The sequence below is a fragment of the Tauraco erythrolophus genome, chromosome 9 (genome assembly GCF_009769465.1).
Source record: "Tauraco erythrolophus isolate bTauEry1 chromosome 9, bTauEry1.pri, whole genome shotgun sequence".
Classification (NCBI taxonomy): domain Eukaryota; kingdom Metazoa; phylum Chordata; class Aves; order Musophagiformes; family Musophagidae; genus Tauraco; species Tauraco erythrolophus.
Genome location: NC_141473.1, coordinates 3,786,858 through 3,798,728, shown reverse-complemented (window position 1 = coordinate 3,798,728; position 11,871 = coordinate 3,786,858). Strand labels below are relative to the sequence as shown.

General features: G+C 40.5%; 1 protein-coding gene across 3 annotated transcripts; it reads left to right on the top strand.

Annotated features, from left to right (window-relative positions):
• Position 1: 1 nt before the first annotated feature.
• On the top strand, positions 2 to 11,663 carry BCCIP (BRCA2 and CDKN1A interacting protein). Of its 3 annotated transcripts, none has more exons than XM_086616553.1 (7): positions 2 to 133; positions 3,816 to 3,887; positions 4,520 to 4,600; positions 6,240 to 6,335; positions 6,874 to 7,061; positions 7,905 to 8,082; positions 11,243 to 11,663. In XM_086616553.1, the coding sequence occupies exons 1-7, from the start codon at positions 2 to 4 to the stop codon at positions 11,411 to 11,413; spliced, it is 918 nt and encodes a 305-aa protein (XP_086472679.1). In that variant the 3' UTR covers positions 11,414 to 11,663. The 3 variants fall into 3 exon arrangements, with proteins under 3 accessions (XP_086472679.1, XP_086472678.1, XP_086472680.1); XM_086616552.1 differs by having other exon boundaries at positions 3,813 to 3,887; XM_086616554.1 differs by lacking the exon at positions 2 to 133 and adding an exon at positions 2,281 to 2,298 and having other exon boundaries at positions 3,813 to 3,887.
• Positions 11,664 to 11,871: the final 208 nt, after the last annotated feature.

Sequence of the window (11,871 nt, the reverse complement as noted above, 5' to 3'; positions counted from 1 at the left end):
CATGGCCACACCGGCCAAGCGGCGGGCCCAGCCGCAGCCAGGCGTCGGGGAGAGCGGCTCGGAGCCGGAGGAGTCGGGCTCGGAGCCGGAGGAGTCGGACGAGTCGGACTCTGAGGAGGAGAGGATCGATGAGGTGAGCGGGGGGAGCGCGGCTCCGCGCGGCCTTCACGCGGCCCGCGCCCGCCCTTCCCCTCCCGGGCCGTCGGCGCGCCCTGTCAGGGCCGCCCCGCGCTCCTCCAGCGCCTCCGCTGCTCTCTCGAGTCGCTGTGGTGAGTGGAAGTTGTAGGTCGGTGGAAAAGAGCGGCGGGGGAGGGAGGTTGTCCCCCCGTGAAGCTCCTTGCGAGGCACCCGCCCGTTCCTGCCTTAAAGTGTCGGTAACGTGGTACTGTGCGTCGGTAGTGGGTGATGTAAAGTGTGTTCGGGTCATTGCTGTCGAGAGTCTTAAACTTTTTGTTTTCCTTTTTTTTTTTTTTTTAATGTTGGAATCCCCATGGCCACAGTCACTCGAACAGCTTTAGCCCTCGCGTGTAGCCTGTCCGTGGGCCTTCCTGTGTGGGACTGGAGGCAGCAACTCGAAAATAGTGCTTTCGGCACAGAAGAGGCGCTTTAATTTCCTTCTTGTGTAAGAAAGGGGGGAAAAATAAAACCAGAAAAAACACCAGGCCGCAAGGAAATCAAGTGTTGATTTCTTTTCTGAGCTCTCCAGGTTGCTCAGAGAAGCTGTGGCTGCCCCATCCCTGGCAGTGTTCAAGGCCAGGTTGGATGAGGCTTTGGGCAACCTGGTGTAGTGGAGGGTGTTCCTGCCCGTGTCAGGGGGGTTGGAACTGGATGATCTTTGAGGTCCCTTCCAACCCAAACCATTCTATGGTTCTATGATTCTATCTGCACTTGAACATACGTGAAAGTATGTTGTTTAGTTGTGAAACACAACGCTGAGGGACCAGTCCCACTTTCTAGGAAATAAAGAGAGATGCCCCATCCCTGGCAGTGTTCAAGGCCAGGTTGGATGAGGCTTTGGGCAACCTGGTGTAGTGGAGGGTGTCCCTGCCCGTGGCAGGGGGGTTGGAACTAGATGATCTTTGAGGTCCCTTCCAGCCCTAACCATTCCGTGATTCTGTGCTCTGGCTTTGAACTTGTACTGAAACCTTTGGATGACAAGGCAATCTGTCATTTTCACAGAGCTTAAAAGAGTCAACACAAGTATCTATGGGTTGTAACTCAGTACATCTCAAAGTAAGATTGACTTCATTAGGATTTCACTTTGAGCTGATTATCTTCCTCCTTCTTAGATGAGGCCTTAGTTATGTTAGGGAAAAAAACCCACCAAACACTACCTTTTTTAAAACTATATAATGATAAAAAGCGTAGGTTTAATTGTGTCATCAGTCGTACTAACGTGATGGAAAAGCACATTTACCATGTGCTAGAAATGCATTTCATGTTCCATGGGTGCTGACATAGTTTGAGGTGACGTGAAGTTTTTTTGTGAACTTCACTTTTTGTGAAGTTCTCGACAAGCACTGCCAGTGCTTTGTGGGCTGCTCAGTGTTTCTATACTGATATAAGGTGTTGCACTAGTGTTTAGACACTATGAAATGAAATCTAATGGCAATAATCCTTTTTTTTAAAAAGTCCTCAGCATTCTTGCAGAAAGTTGGTAGGACAGTGGGTTTTATTTTGGTGTTTGTGGATGAAGTTTCTTCAGTCTTCAGTGACAGGGGTTTTGAGGATGGTTTCTGTGTGTCCTGCGCTGGTGTGCACTACTGCGTTTTATTTGCAATTGTTTGTGCACTGGATAAAATTTGCAGTGTAACTCTTATTTTGACTTAGTAGTCCAACTTTGGAGAATGCTGCATTGCTATTAGATCTATTTCAGTTTGGAATTCTTGATGTAAAGGTATGTTGAGTTTCTCTCAATTCTTGTATAAGACATCAAGGTGTGTATTGCTGATACTAAAGAAATGTACTGAACATTTATAACTGTACAAACTTAGAAGTTTGTGAAGGTGTATAGAATGATAGAATGGTTTGGGTTGGAAGGGACCTTAAAGATCATCTAGTTCCAACCCCTCTGCCATGGGCAGGGACACCCTCCACTACACCAGGTTGCCCAAAGCCTCATCCAACCTGGCCTTGAACACTTCCAGGGATGGGGCATCCACAACTCCTCTGGGTATACTTAAAGGGCATTTGTTTCTCTTTAATTCTCACTGTTTTTATTTTTTCCCCATTAGCCTTTCCCTTCTCCTCTTACCACTTTTTCAGGTGGAAAAAAAAGAAGTCTCTTCCTTTATGCAGGTATTTTCCTTATAGAAAGGGGCATGTGGTGGTTCTGTAGGTCTGAGAACAGCAGTGTAATTGCCAGGTTCGGGCTGGTTGCTGAGAAGGAGCTTTGCTCGTGGCTTTATTGTACGTAGCAGAGTTGTCACATAAAACAGCTTGCTTTGCTCTTGCTTTGCTTTAGATGCAACGCAGGGGGAAGAGAGTGAGCACACGGGAGCAAGACAGGGCACAGCAAATATATGATGAGTCTTTATTTGCCTTTTTTTTGTAAATAGATGAAAGATGGAGGGTTTATAAACTCTCTCCTACTAGGCTGTCATTTTGGGTAGTGGAAAAGCCATGAAGCAAGACCAGTGTTAGAACATCTAGTGCCCCCCCTGGTTTATATCAATTTTGTGGCTGTGATTTGCACACTATTCAGAACCACTGTAAACTGTGTTTTGCTCAGAATTTACTGGCTTAATCATTCAGTGAGATCCTTGAATTTTAAAGCAGTCAGAAAGTTCCTGGATGCCAGGAGTGAATGCTGTGTACACCAAAGATACAATCTGTTTTCTTACATAGGTAGCTTCTCAAGTAAAAAATGTGCTCTCAGTTACTTCTATAGAGCTTCCTTGCTTTACTAGACCGAGGTAGAACATCTGAGTGTTGTCTCCTGATTTTTATTTCCTCGTCCCCCTCAAGTGGCTGTATACCTGTTTTCTGCATTGTAAACAAGCCTTTGAGGCTGTTATCCCAGTGGACAATAAAGACCACAACCTTGATACGGGATTGGAAAGATTTGTGATTCCTAACTGGTAACAAAAGTAAGGCTCAGTTGTTTAGATTGTTCAGAAGATGAAATCCAAGCCAATAATTAAAAAGCAAAGTAGATTTGGATGATGTCAAACACTTGTTCACAGAAGAACAGGTAGGCAAGGCAACCTTGGCAGGCAGTGCTATTAATACAGAATATCAGTAAAATCGTTCGGTAGGTGCACGGCATTTGTTCTGGAAGGAGGAGCGGGAGTTCAGGTTCTCTTTTGCTGTGAGGAAGTCTCCTTGTGTGCCTGCTGAACAGACTTCCAGAGTGGGGTTAATGATGCCATTAGGATTTGAGGAAATAGCAGCAGTGTGGTTTTGGATGTAATTGATTAAATGTCTGCGTCGATCTTCATCTTTAGCCAAGGCATTACACTCCAGTCCTGCAGTTTTAAGAGTTTAGCTGCCTGGATCAAGCCTCTCTACAGTCAGGGTCTCTGTGGTGAGGGTAAACATAATCGTGTGAACCAGATTGCAGGAACAAAGCAGTAAAGGTTTGTTCACAACACCGTTCATAAGTTCGTTTTAAAAAGCTACTTTCACAGGTGTTGTCTAAAGAATACAGGAGAAGAAATAACTGTAACAATTGCTGAGATTACTGAAAGATGAAAATAAGGTCCATTTCTGATGTTGACCATTGCTTCTTCTTCAAGTTTCCTATCGTTCAGCTTTGTTTTGATATAGATTCTTGCAGTACATTTGACATTCTCTATTTTACTTCTTCGTAGGAGGTGAATATTGAATTTGAAGCACATTCCTTATCAGACAACGACTATAATGGGATAAAGAAGTTACTACAACAGGTACTTTGGCTTGTCGTTAGCTTGGTTGATATGTCCGTTAATGAATGATATGTAAAGAGTTATGCAGAGTCGTTGGTTCACATTACATATATCGATTCATAGTTTTGCTCTTACAGTGAACCTGTGTCTCCTAAACCATGGTTTCATGAACTGTAGGGCTGTTCTTCCACAGCATGTATAATCTTTCCATCTTCTTTGTGTTAGTTACTGCCTAGAAAATCTCGTTCAATGTTAATCAGCTTCCTGCAGGTTTTTTTTGTAAATTACAGCCCTTAAAAACAGGCACACAAGTAGTGTGTCAGTTCAGTGTGGCAGCTTCCAGGATTCTTTTGGCTGTTTCTGTTGTAAACCCATGCTCAGCAAGCATTCAGATCATACCGAGCTCAAAAGGATACGAGGTGTGCAAAATTCCAGCTTGTGGACAATGGAGGAGCAAATTCTTCAAGAAGCTGCTTTTTAGTTTTTACAGTATTATATTGAACGAAGCTAAATAAACAAAGTCACTAAATGGAAATAACAAACTCACTAAATGGAAGTTAAAAGTGAGACAGATTGGTGCATGGCAACTACTAAGTAGCCTGTGATATATCATCCGGCCTCAAACTTCTTAATACTTGTTTCTTATTTTCCAGTTGTTTCTAAAAGCTCCTGTTAACACTGCTGAATTAACTGATGTGTTAATACAACAGAATCACATTGGAAGTGTTATCAAGGTAAGACAGAATTTATGTTTGTAAATGAAACACAATACTTTATGTTGACATGACATAACAGACTTTCAGAAGGGAATCCTGTCTTTGTAATTTGTACGCTTTTTTGCTTTGAGAATCATTCTTCTGTGGGAAATTTTCCTTGCCTACTTTCAACCAAACAAGGAGTACGATTGATTATTTTGGTTGGTTTCTTTTTACGTATGGAAGATGCTTCACTTTTCTCTCCAAATTTTGGTGTAGTAGAGTAATAATGCTGAAAATACTGTGGAGAAATTACCATCTCCATGAGAAATAGGACCTTGTGATTTCTGTACATTCTCAGGATATACAGAGATGTAGATCAAAAACATCCTGAATGCAGTTTCTTTTTATGCAGAGTTCTTTGGGCATAGGAAAGGATCCAGAATTGAGTCCTGACCAAGTTCTACTATGGCAGTGGAGCACTCTGCAGAGCCTCCTGAGTTGCTCCTGGCTAAGGAAACTGTTCAGTACTGTATAGCACTCAAAATGTCATGGCCGCATTGCTTCCAAACCCAAACAAGGTGCCCCCACAGCACCGTTGTGCTGTTTTACTGTGTTCATAGAATCACAGAATGGTTTGGGTTGGAAGGGACCTCAAAGATCATCTAGTTCCAACCCCCCTGCCATGGGCAAGGAAACCCTCCACTACACCAGGCTGCCCAAAGCGTGGTGTTGCGTGATATCGGTGCTATACATTCCCTTTTTGTCCTGTGCCAACAGTTTTTCCATCTAAGTTTAATGTGATCCTTATGTTACAACTGCAGGACCCCCGGTTCTTTCCCTAAGTTTTTCGTTGCAGATTTATTGAGCTTTTTGATTCACTCTTTGTCAAAGCTCTATTGCTCTGTGTTTTTTAAGACTTTGAAGGTTTATTTCCCTACATTAGAAAGTGAAGGAAATAAGTTTTGCATAAGATATTGCCATCCCTTGTACTGAGATTCTGCTTATTATCATAGAATAGAATCACAGAATGGTTTGGGTTGGAAGGGATCTCAAAGATCATCTAGTTCCAACCCCCCTGCCATGGGCAGGGACACCCTCCACTACACCAGGTTGCCCAAAGACTCATCCAGCCTGGCCTTGAACACTTCCAGGGATGGGGCAGCCACAGCTTCTCTGGGCAACCTGGTCCAGCGCCTCACCACCCTCAGAGGGAAGATCCAATCTAAATCTCCCCTCTTTCAGTTTAAAGCCATTGCCCCTTGTCCTGTCACTACACACCCTTGTCCAAAGTCCCTCTCCAGCTTTTTTGTAGGCCCCTTTAAGTACTGGAAGGCTGCGATAAGATCACCCCTGAGCCTTCTCTTCTCCAGGCTGAACAGCCCCAACTCTCTCAGCCTGTCTCCATATGTGAGCTATCAAATTTTGGTGCCTTTCAAAAGATCCTTCTGTAGAAGATAGATGACCTGGCTCTGTGTGTAGCAGGCTCTAAGTACCCAGAGACATTCAACGATGCGGCACTTTCACACCTGTAACCAGAATTCATGGGTTGTGTGTTTGTACGGATTACCCACGTGGTTGTCATCTGCCGAACATCTTCTGGAAAGAAGAACATTTTTTGCTGCAGAGTGGAAACAGAATGTCAATACGAGTTGTTGCTTTTTCTTTCATTAAATAGCAAGCGGAAGTCCAAGACGACAGTAGTGACGACGATGATGATGATGATGATGAAGTCTTTGGTTTTATAAGCTGCTTAAACTTAACAGAAAGAAAGGTTGGTATTCCTCATTAATGGCTAGATAGTAATTAAAGTGCGACCGCGTCCTGCTTTTCTGCCTTGTGTAGCAAGCCTTAGCAGTCAGATCAGGATTTTGAATTCCGCCATGGAGGAGTGTGGTCTTAAGAGTTGCACATCACTTAACTTTCTTTTGGATTTAGTCCTGCCTAACTTCCTGAGGGTCAAACATAAAGCAAAGAGTGGAATAGAGAGTTAAAACCATGTCTAGTAGTTCCAGGGTAACTGAGCTGTCAACCTCTTGTATTTCTTCACTTTCATCTTCTGCAGCTTTTGAGTTTTGCTGTTGAGTGCAGTGGTGTTGCAGCTCCCAGCTGCTTTCCTACCAGTTAAGAACCTTTGTCTGCCCTCAGCTTCAGGATTGGTAAATAATTCCAGAGAACTTGTGCAGTGCTTTAGAGACTGCTTAACGAAATTGCCAGCGGGCCTGTAAATATTCCCTTGAAGTTCACATTCAAGGTTTTCTTGTGTAAATAGTTGTTCTATAATGTAAAGAAAATATACCTTTTGATTTTAGGGTACCCAGTGTGCTGAACAAATCAAAGAGCTGATTCTGAGTCGGTGTGAGAAGAGCTGCGACCAGCATGTAGTTGAACAACTGAGTAAGCTCCTAAATGACAGTACTAAGCCTGTGGGTCTTCTACTAAGTGAAAGATTCATTAATGTACCACCACAAATTGCTCTGCCCATGCACCAGCAGCTTCAGTAAGTTTGTTTGGTTGTGGGTTTTTTTGACATTATGTTGAATAGTACTTTTTCTTCATGTTTTTTCAGAAATCTTATATCCATAAAACTGTGTTAAGACAGGTGATAAGACAGATACTATAGATGTAAGTAAAACATGAACAGAAAAAGTGTTTTCATCTCATATAAGGTCTTAAGTTAATTTTTTAATATTTTTTATATCTTGAGGCTTTTCAAACTCTAAGATAGAGGAAGTGATTTCAGAATATGTGTTGTTCTACTGCAGAAACAGCAGCGTATTGATTAGTTTCAAGTAAATGAGTGAAGCAGGTCAGGTGCTGGTTGATCTCTACCAGTTCATGAATTTATATCCATGGCTGGATGACAGTAAGTAAATGAATCCACTGAGATACAGCATTACATTGTTTTAGTGCTATGTTGGGAACCAGGACATTATGTTGGATAAGGAACTCCAGTAATCAAATGAAGATTTTTTTTTTTTTTCTTCCCTTAGTTTCTCTCGTGTGAGGTGAGATTAGAACTCAGATTAAGTTTACTGCTGTCATGGCTCATTTAAACAATAAATTAGACGTTTAAGGACTTACTTCTTTGATATGAAAGAAAACATACGGATAGAGAAATGAGGTGCTTGAAGGCTTAGCTTAGCTTTGAAGTTTACTGCTAGTGCAGCACTTATCACAACTCAAATTCAGATCTCAGCCTCTTCGTAAAAGAGCAGGCTGCAATATGAATGTCCTTTCTATGCTAATACGTTATAAGGTTTTACTTACACACTTGTTGGCAGTTTAAATTTTGTGTGTAAACGTGTATTTTTAAGTTGTATGTGTAAACATTTATCTTTAGGAAAGAGTTGACTGAGGCACAGAGAACAAACAAACCTTGTGGAAAGTGCCACTACTATCTTCTTATCAGCAAGACCTTTACAGAAGCCACGAAGAGCAATTCTAAGAGGAGGGAAGGAAGAAATCAGCAAAAGGAGGAGTTAATGTTTGCAAATGCAGAGGAAGAATTCTTCTATGAGGTAACATGTGTGATTCTTTTAATTTAAAATTAAAAAAAAAAAGGTGTTTCACCTTAAATTGAAGGAGGGCTTTTAAAAACATATGGTCACATATCTTTTGTGTTAAATCCAACTTTTTGAAAGAGGAGCAAGGAACCTATTTTTGTATATTTAACGCAAGACTTTTTGTATTTAGAGAATCATGGAGAGGTGTGCCATCCATAAGTCTAAATTATTAAATTAATCCTCTGTGTTGGCATGAATTTGCTAATATGTTGTTTGTATCAGGTCACAGTTAACCTGACTAAGATGGTTTGGTGCAGATTCTGCCTGTGACAGCGTTACTACCTGATAGGGTCTCCAGTGCTATGAGGATAACAAGAATGCAAAGAATACTTGCAAGAAGCAGAGAGGGATAAGATCAAGTGTTACTTTGTCTTGAGGCCAGTGTCTTGGCCTCAAAGAATTAACAATCTTAATTTCGTTACTCATGCAGCAATGCTGAAGAGATTGAGTGGAATGTGATAATTGTCAGACTTGTCGAAAGGCTGTGAATGAAACGTCCACATTTTTCAGATGAACAAACGGTAGTAAATCTAGATGTTGAATTTAGCAGCATGTCCCGGGCCTTCTGAGTTTACAAAAGTTTGAAATTCCCTTTGTTTGGGGAACAGTGCAGTTGTCATCTTTAATCTGAATAAGAAGAAATGTAAAAGACTTGTGAAACTGCTGTGTCAGCTAAACAGAGAAGACTGACTTTATATGTGTTTGGTGATGCAGTGAAATGCATTTCTCTGATCTCTTCCCGACAAACTTAACAGATGCAAAGCTCTGCGTTTGTGCCATTGTTATTGTATTATGTAGAAAGCTGATTTATCTATTTCCTCTTGGATGCCTGTTACTTTAAAAAAATGCTCAGAATAACAAACTCCTGAAAATCCAAACAAGTACCTATCACTTCCTTTTTCTGTCTCTGTTCTACTCAGGACAAGCCTATTAATAAAAAGTGCTAAAATACTGAGGTGAAAATATTACTTCGTATTTCCTGAGGCAACCTGTGTACACAGACAGTTCTGCTCGTCCCAAGCCAAATCAGGAGAGGGGAAGATGCAGGAGATTAAATTAAAACTGTACTTTGAAATGCAAAGAAATTTTTTTTTTTTCCAAATCTTTAAAAATATTCTTCTACAATATTGCTTTGTCAAGAGCCCATTATTTTTTGATTTCTGGCAGTGCCTGCAGGATAAAGGACTTGCACATGCATCATATGGTTAATGGCAAAGGTTCCTGTATGTAATAATCATTCATTTCGTTCTCTGTTGGAGGCTATGATATGGCTGTAATTTTATTTCTGGACAAGAAGAAAAATGTAAGTGGATGTATTCATCGTTGGCTATAGGGAATGCTGTTGTAGCCTCTCTGCAGTTTGAGATTTCGTGTTTCTGCCACGGCAACTTGAAGTTCACTAACTGAACTTGAACTCGATGTAAATATGTGATTGAAAAACTGCAAGGGAGAACCCCATGATGCCCATGTGCCCACAGGTGTTATGTTCTAGGTGGCTTGTTTTGTATTTATCTCGGGTTTGTTATTTTGAATGGCTTTCTAAAGACAAATTGTATGCTTTTTTCTAAATTGCAATAATTTTCAACTCAAGTGGATAGATTCAGACTGAACATGCTTTTCAGCAGTCTTTCTGTTGTTTTTTTTAACAAATTCATTTTAAACATTATGGAGGATATTCGATTAAGTGGGTCTCTGTAGTTAATAATGTATATGTGTTAAATTAGTGTTGGAGTGTATGTCCTCCCTGATCACACATAACGGTAATTAGATTGCCATAAAATAGTATTAAATGTCGTGCAGCAGACACTTAGAGCCCTATGACACAGAGAGAAGCCTTTTTGCACTTGTCAGTTCCCTGTACTTTATTCTGTTCCTTCAAATGCTTCTGAGGGAGCAGAAGAAAAGCTGCATTACAACCAGAGTTGAAATTGATTAAAGGTTTAGGGCCTCCATTGTTCAAATTGTTTGTTCTTGAGCAAAGCCGCTCAGTTAATTTGATGGTTCTTCCAAAATTAAATTTATAGTCTTGAGATACTGTTAGTAAATAGCAATCCTAAAAGGAGACTGGATCTTAACTGTCCCTGCAAAAGGAAAAGGTTAGGTAAGTTTTTCTGCTTAGGAGTTCAGTTCATACTTGTTAATCTGACTTGTATGAGAACTGGAAACATTTGTTAGGTAAGTTTTTCGTATCCATCAGGCATTTTGTCTGGGAAAGCTAATAAAAAAGGACTGTTCTATCTGTGTGCAGTCCATATCACCGAATAGAAATAACGTGTGTTCTGGACACCCACTTATTTGAAGCAGCATTCTTTATAAATATGTCTTTCAACAGCTCCAGCTGTATAGAGACTTTCCAGAGCTTTTTTGAAGTTCTTCTCAGGATTCATATTAGTGCCTATCCCCTTAATATTTAATTTCTACTGGTAGTGTGAAAGGGGGGATTACTGTACCACATATTCTTACAGATATGTTAATTTTTAGGACTTTGAGCAGTTTTAGAGTAGGCCATGAAAAGAGCAGAGCCCGTTCATTGCCACAGGCCTTCCACATGGTGCCCACACCAAGCAGTCATCTTAAATGCAGCCTCTGTTCTACCTGCACTCTCTCACCATTCCTTTTATCTGGGTTTGGGCTAATTCTTAAAGTTGCACAGCTAGTGGTTTGCTCTTGTTCCAGGGTTGAAGATCCGTTAAGAGCCAGATATTCCTGTAATTGGTCAAGGATCCTTGCTAGTTGGCCCAACAGCTTCCAAAGGTCAGCATTTCTTAATGTGATAATGTGGAATGAGATGCTGTCTGGAAGCTATCTAAAAGGAGGCAGAGTAAGCATATAAAGGAGGCTTTTGGGTCTTTTTTTCTGATGCCAAACTATAATGATAGCAGTCATGTTAGAATTTAATATGAATTATATAAATTCTGTGAAAAGCAGGTAGTTTAAAACACCTAATAGTGGGTTCTCTTGTAGGTGTTCTTAGTGGACCTTTTGAGAGGGAAGACGATAACTTCTTACTAAGCATGTGCATAATAGGGTCATTGTTTTTACTTTGTTTAGGTGATTTATTATCTTCATGCTAATTAAAAATGTTAATCCTCATGCACTTATTTCTGTTGTTTAGAAAGCCTTTCTCAAGTTCAACTACTCCGTGCAAGAGGAAAGTGACACCTGTTTGGGCGGCAGATGGTCCTTTGATGATGTACCAATGAAACCTTTACGGACTGTTATGATGATTCCAGCTGAAGGAATTAATGTGATTATGGATAAACTCAAAGACTATCTCTCACTCTGAACTTTTCTCATAAACACCGTTTTTCATAAAGCAGCCATGCAGAACCAGGACTTGACAGTATTTTCAGAAGACTGCTGTTGAGTTAATGGTTTTGTACTGCTCACATGCTTCCTCTGTACACTTAGAAGACAAGTAGGTGGTGCAACCAAAAATACCCAGCAAATTAATATTATAAAATATCGTATTTTATTACACTTTGGTATCATCATTAAGAAGCCAATAAAAAGCCAAGGTTACAAGAAAACTTGAAGATCTGCTCAGTGCATTTTTAACGAAAACTAAATCGTATATTTTTATTCCAAAGTAATGCATGCGACTCCTTTTGTTAAGAAAAGTTCTTTTCTATATATTTGTTCTATTAAATACATATATGTCAAAAGTTCAAAATAATTACTTGGATTAAGGTGGGAATGTATGTTGCATACACTGTTTTATTTGTATTTATCTAATATATGATA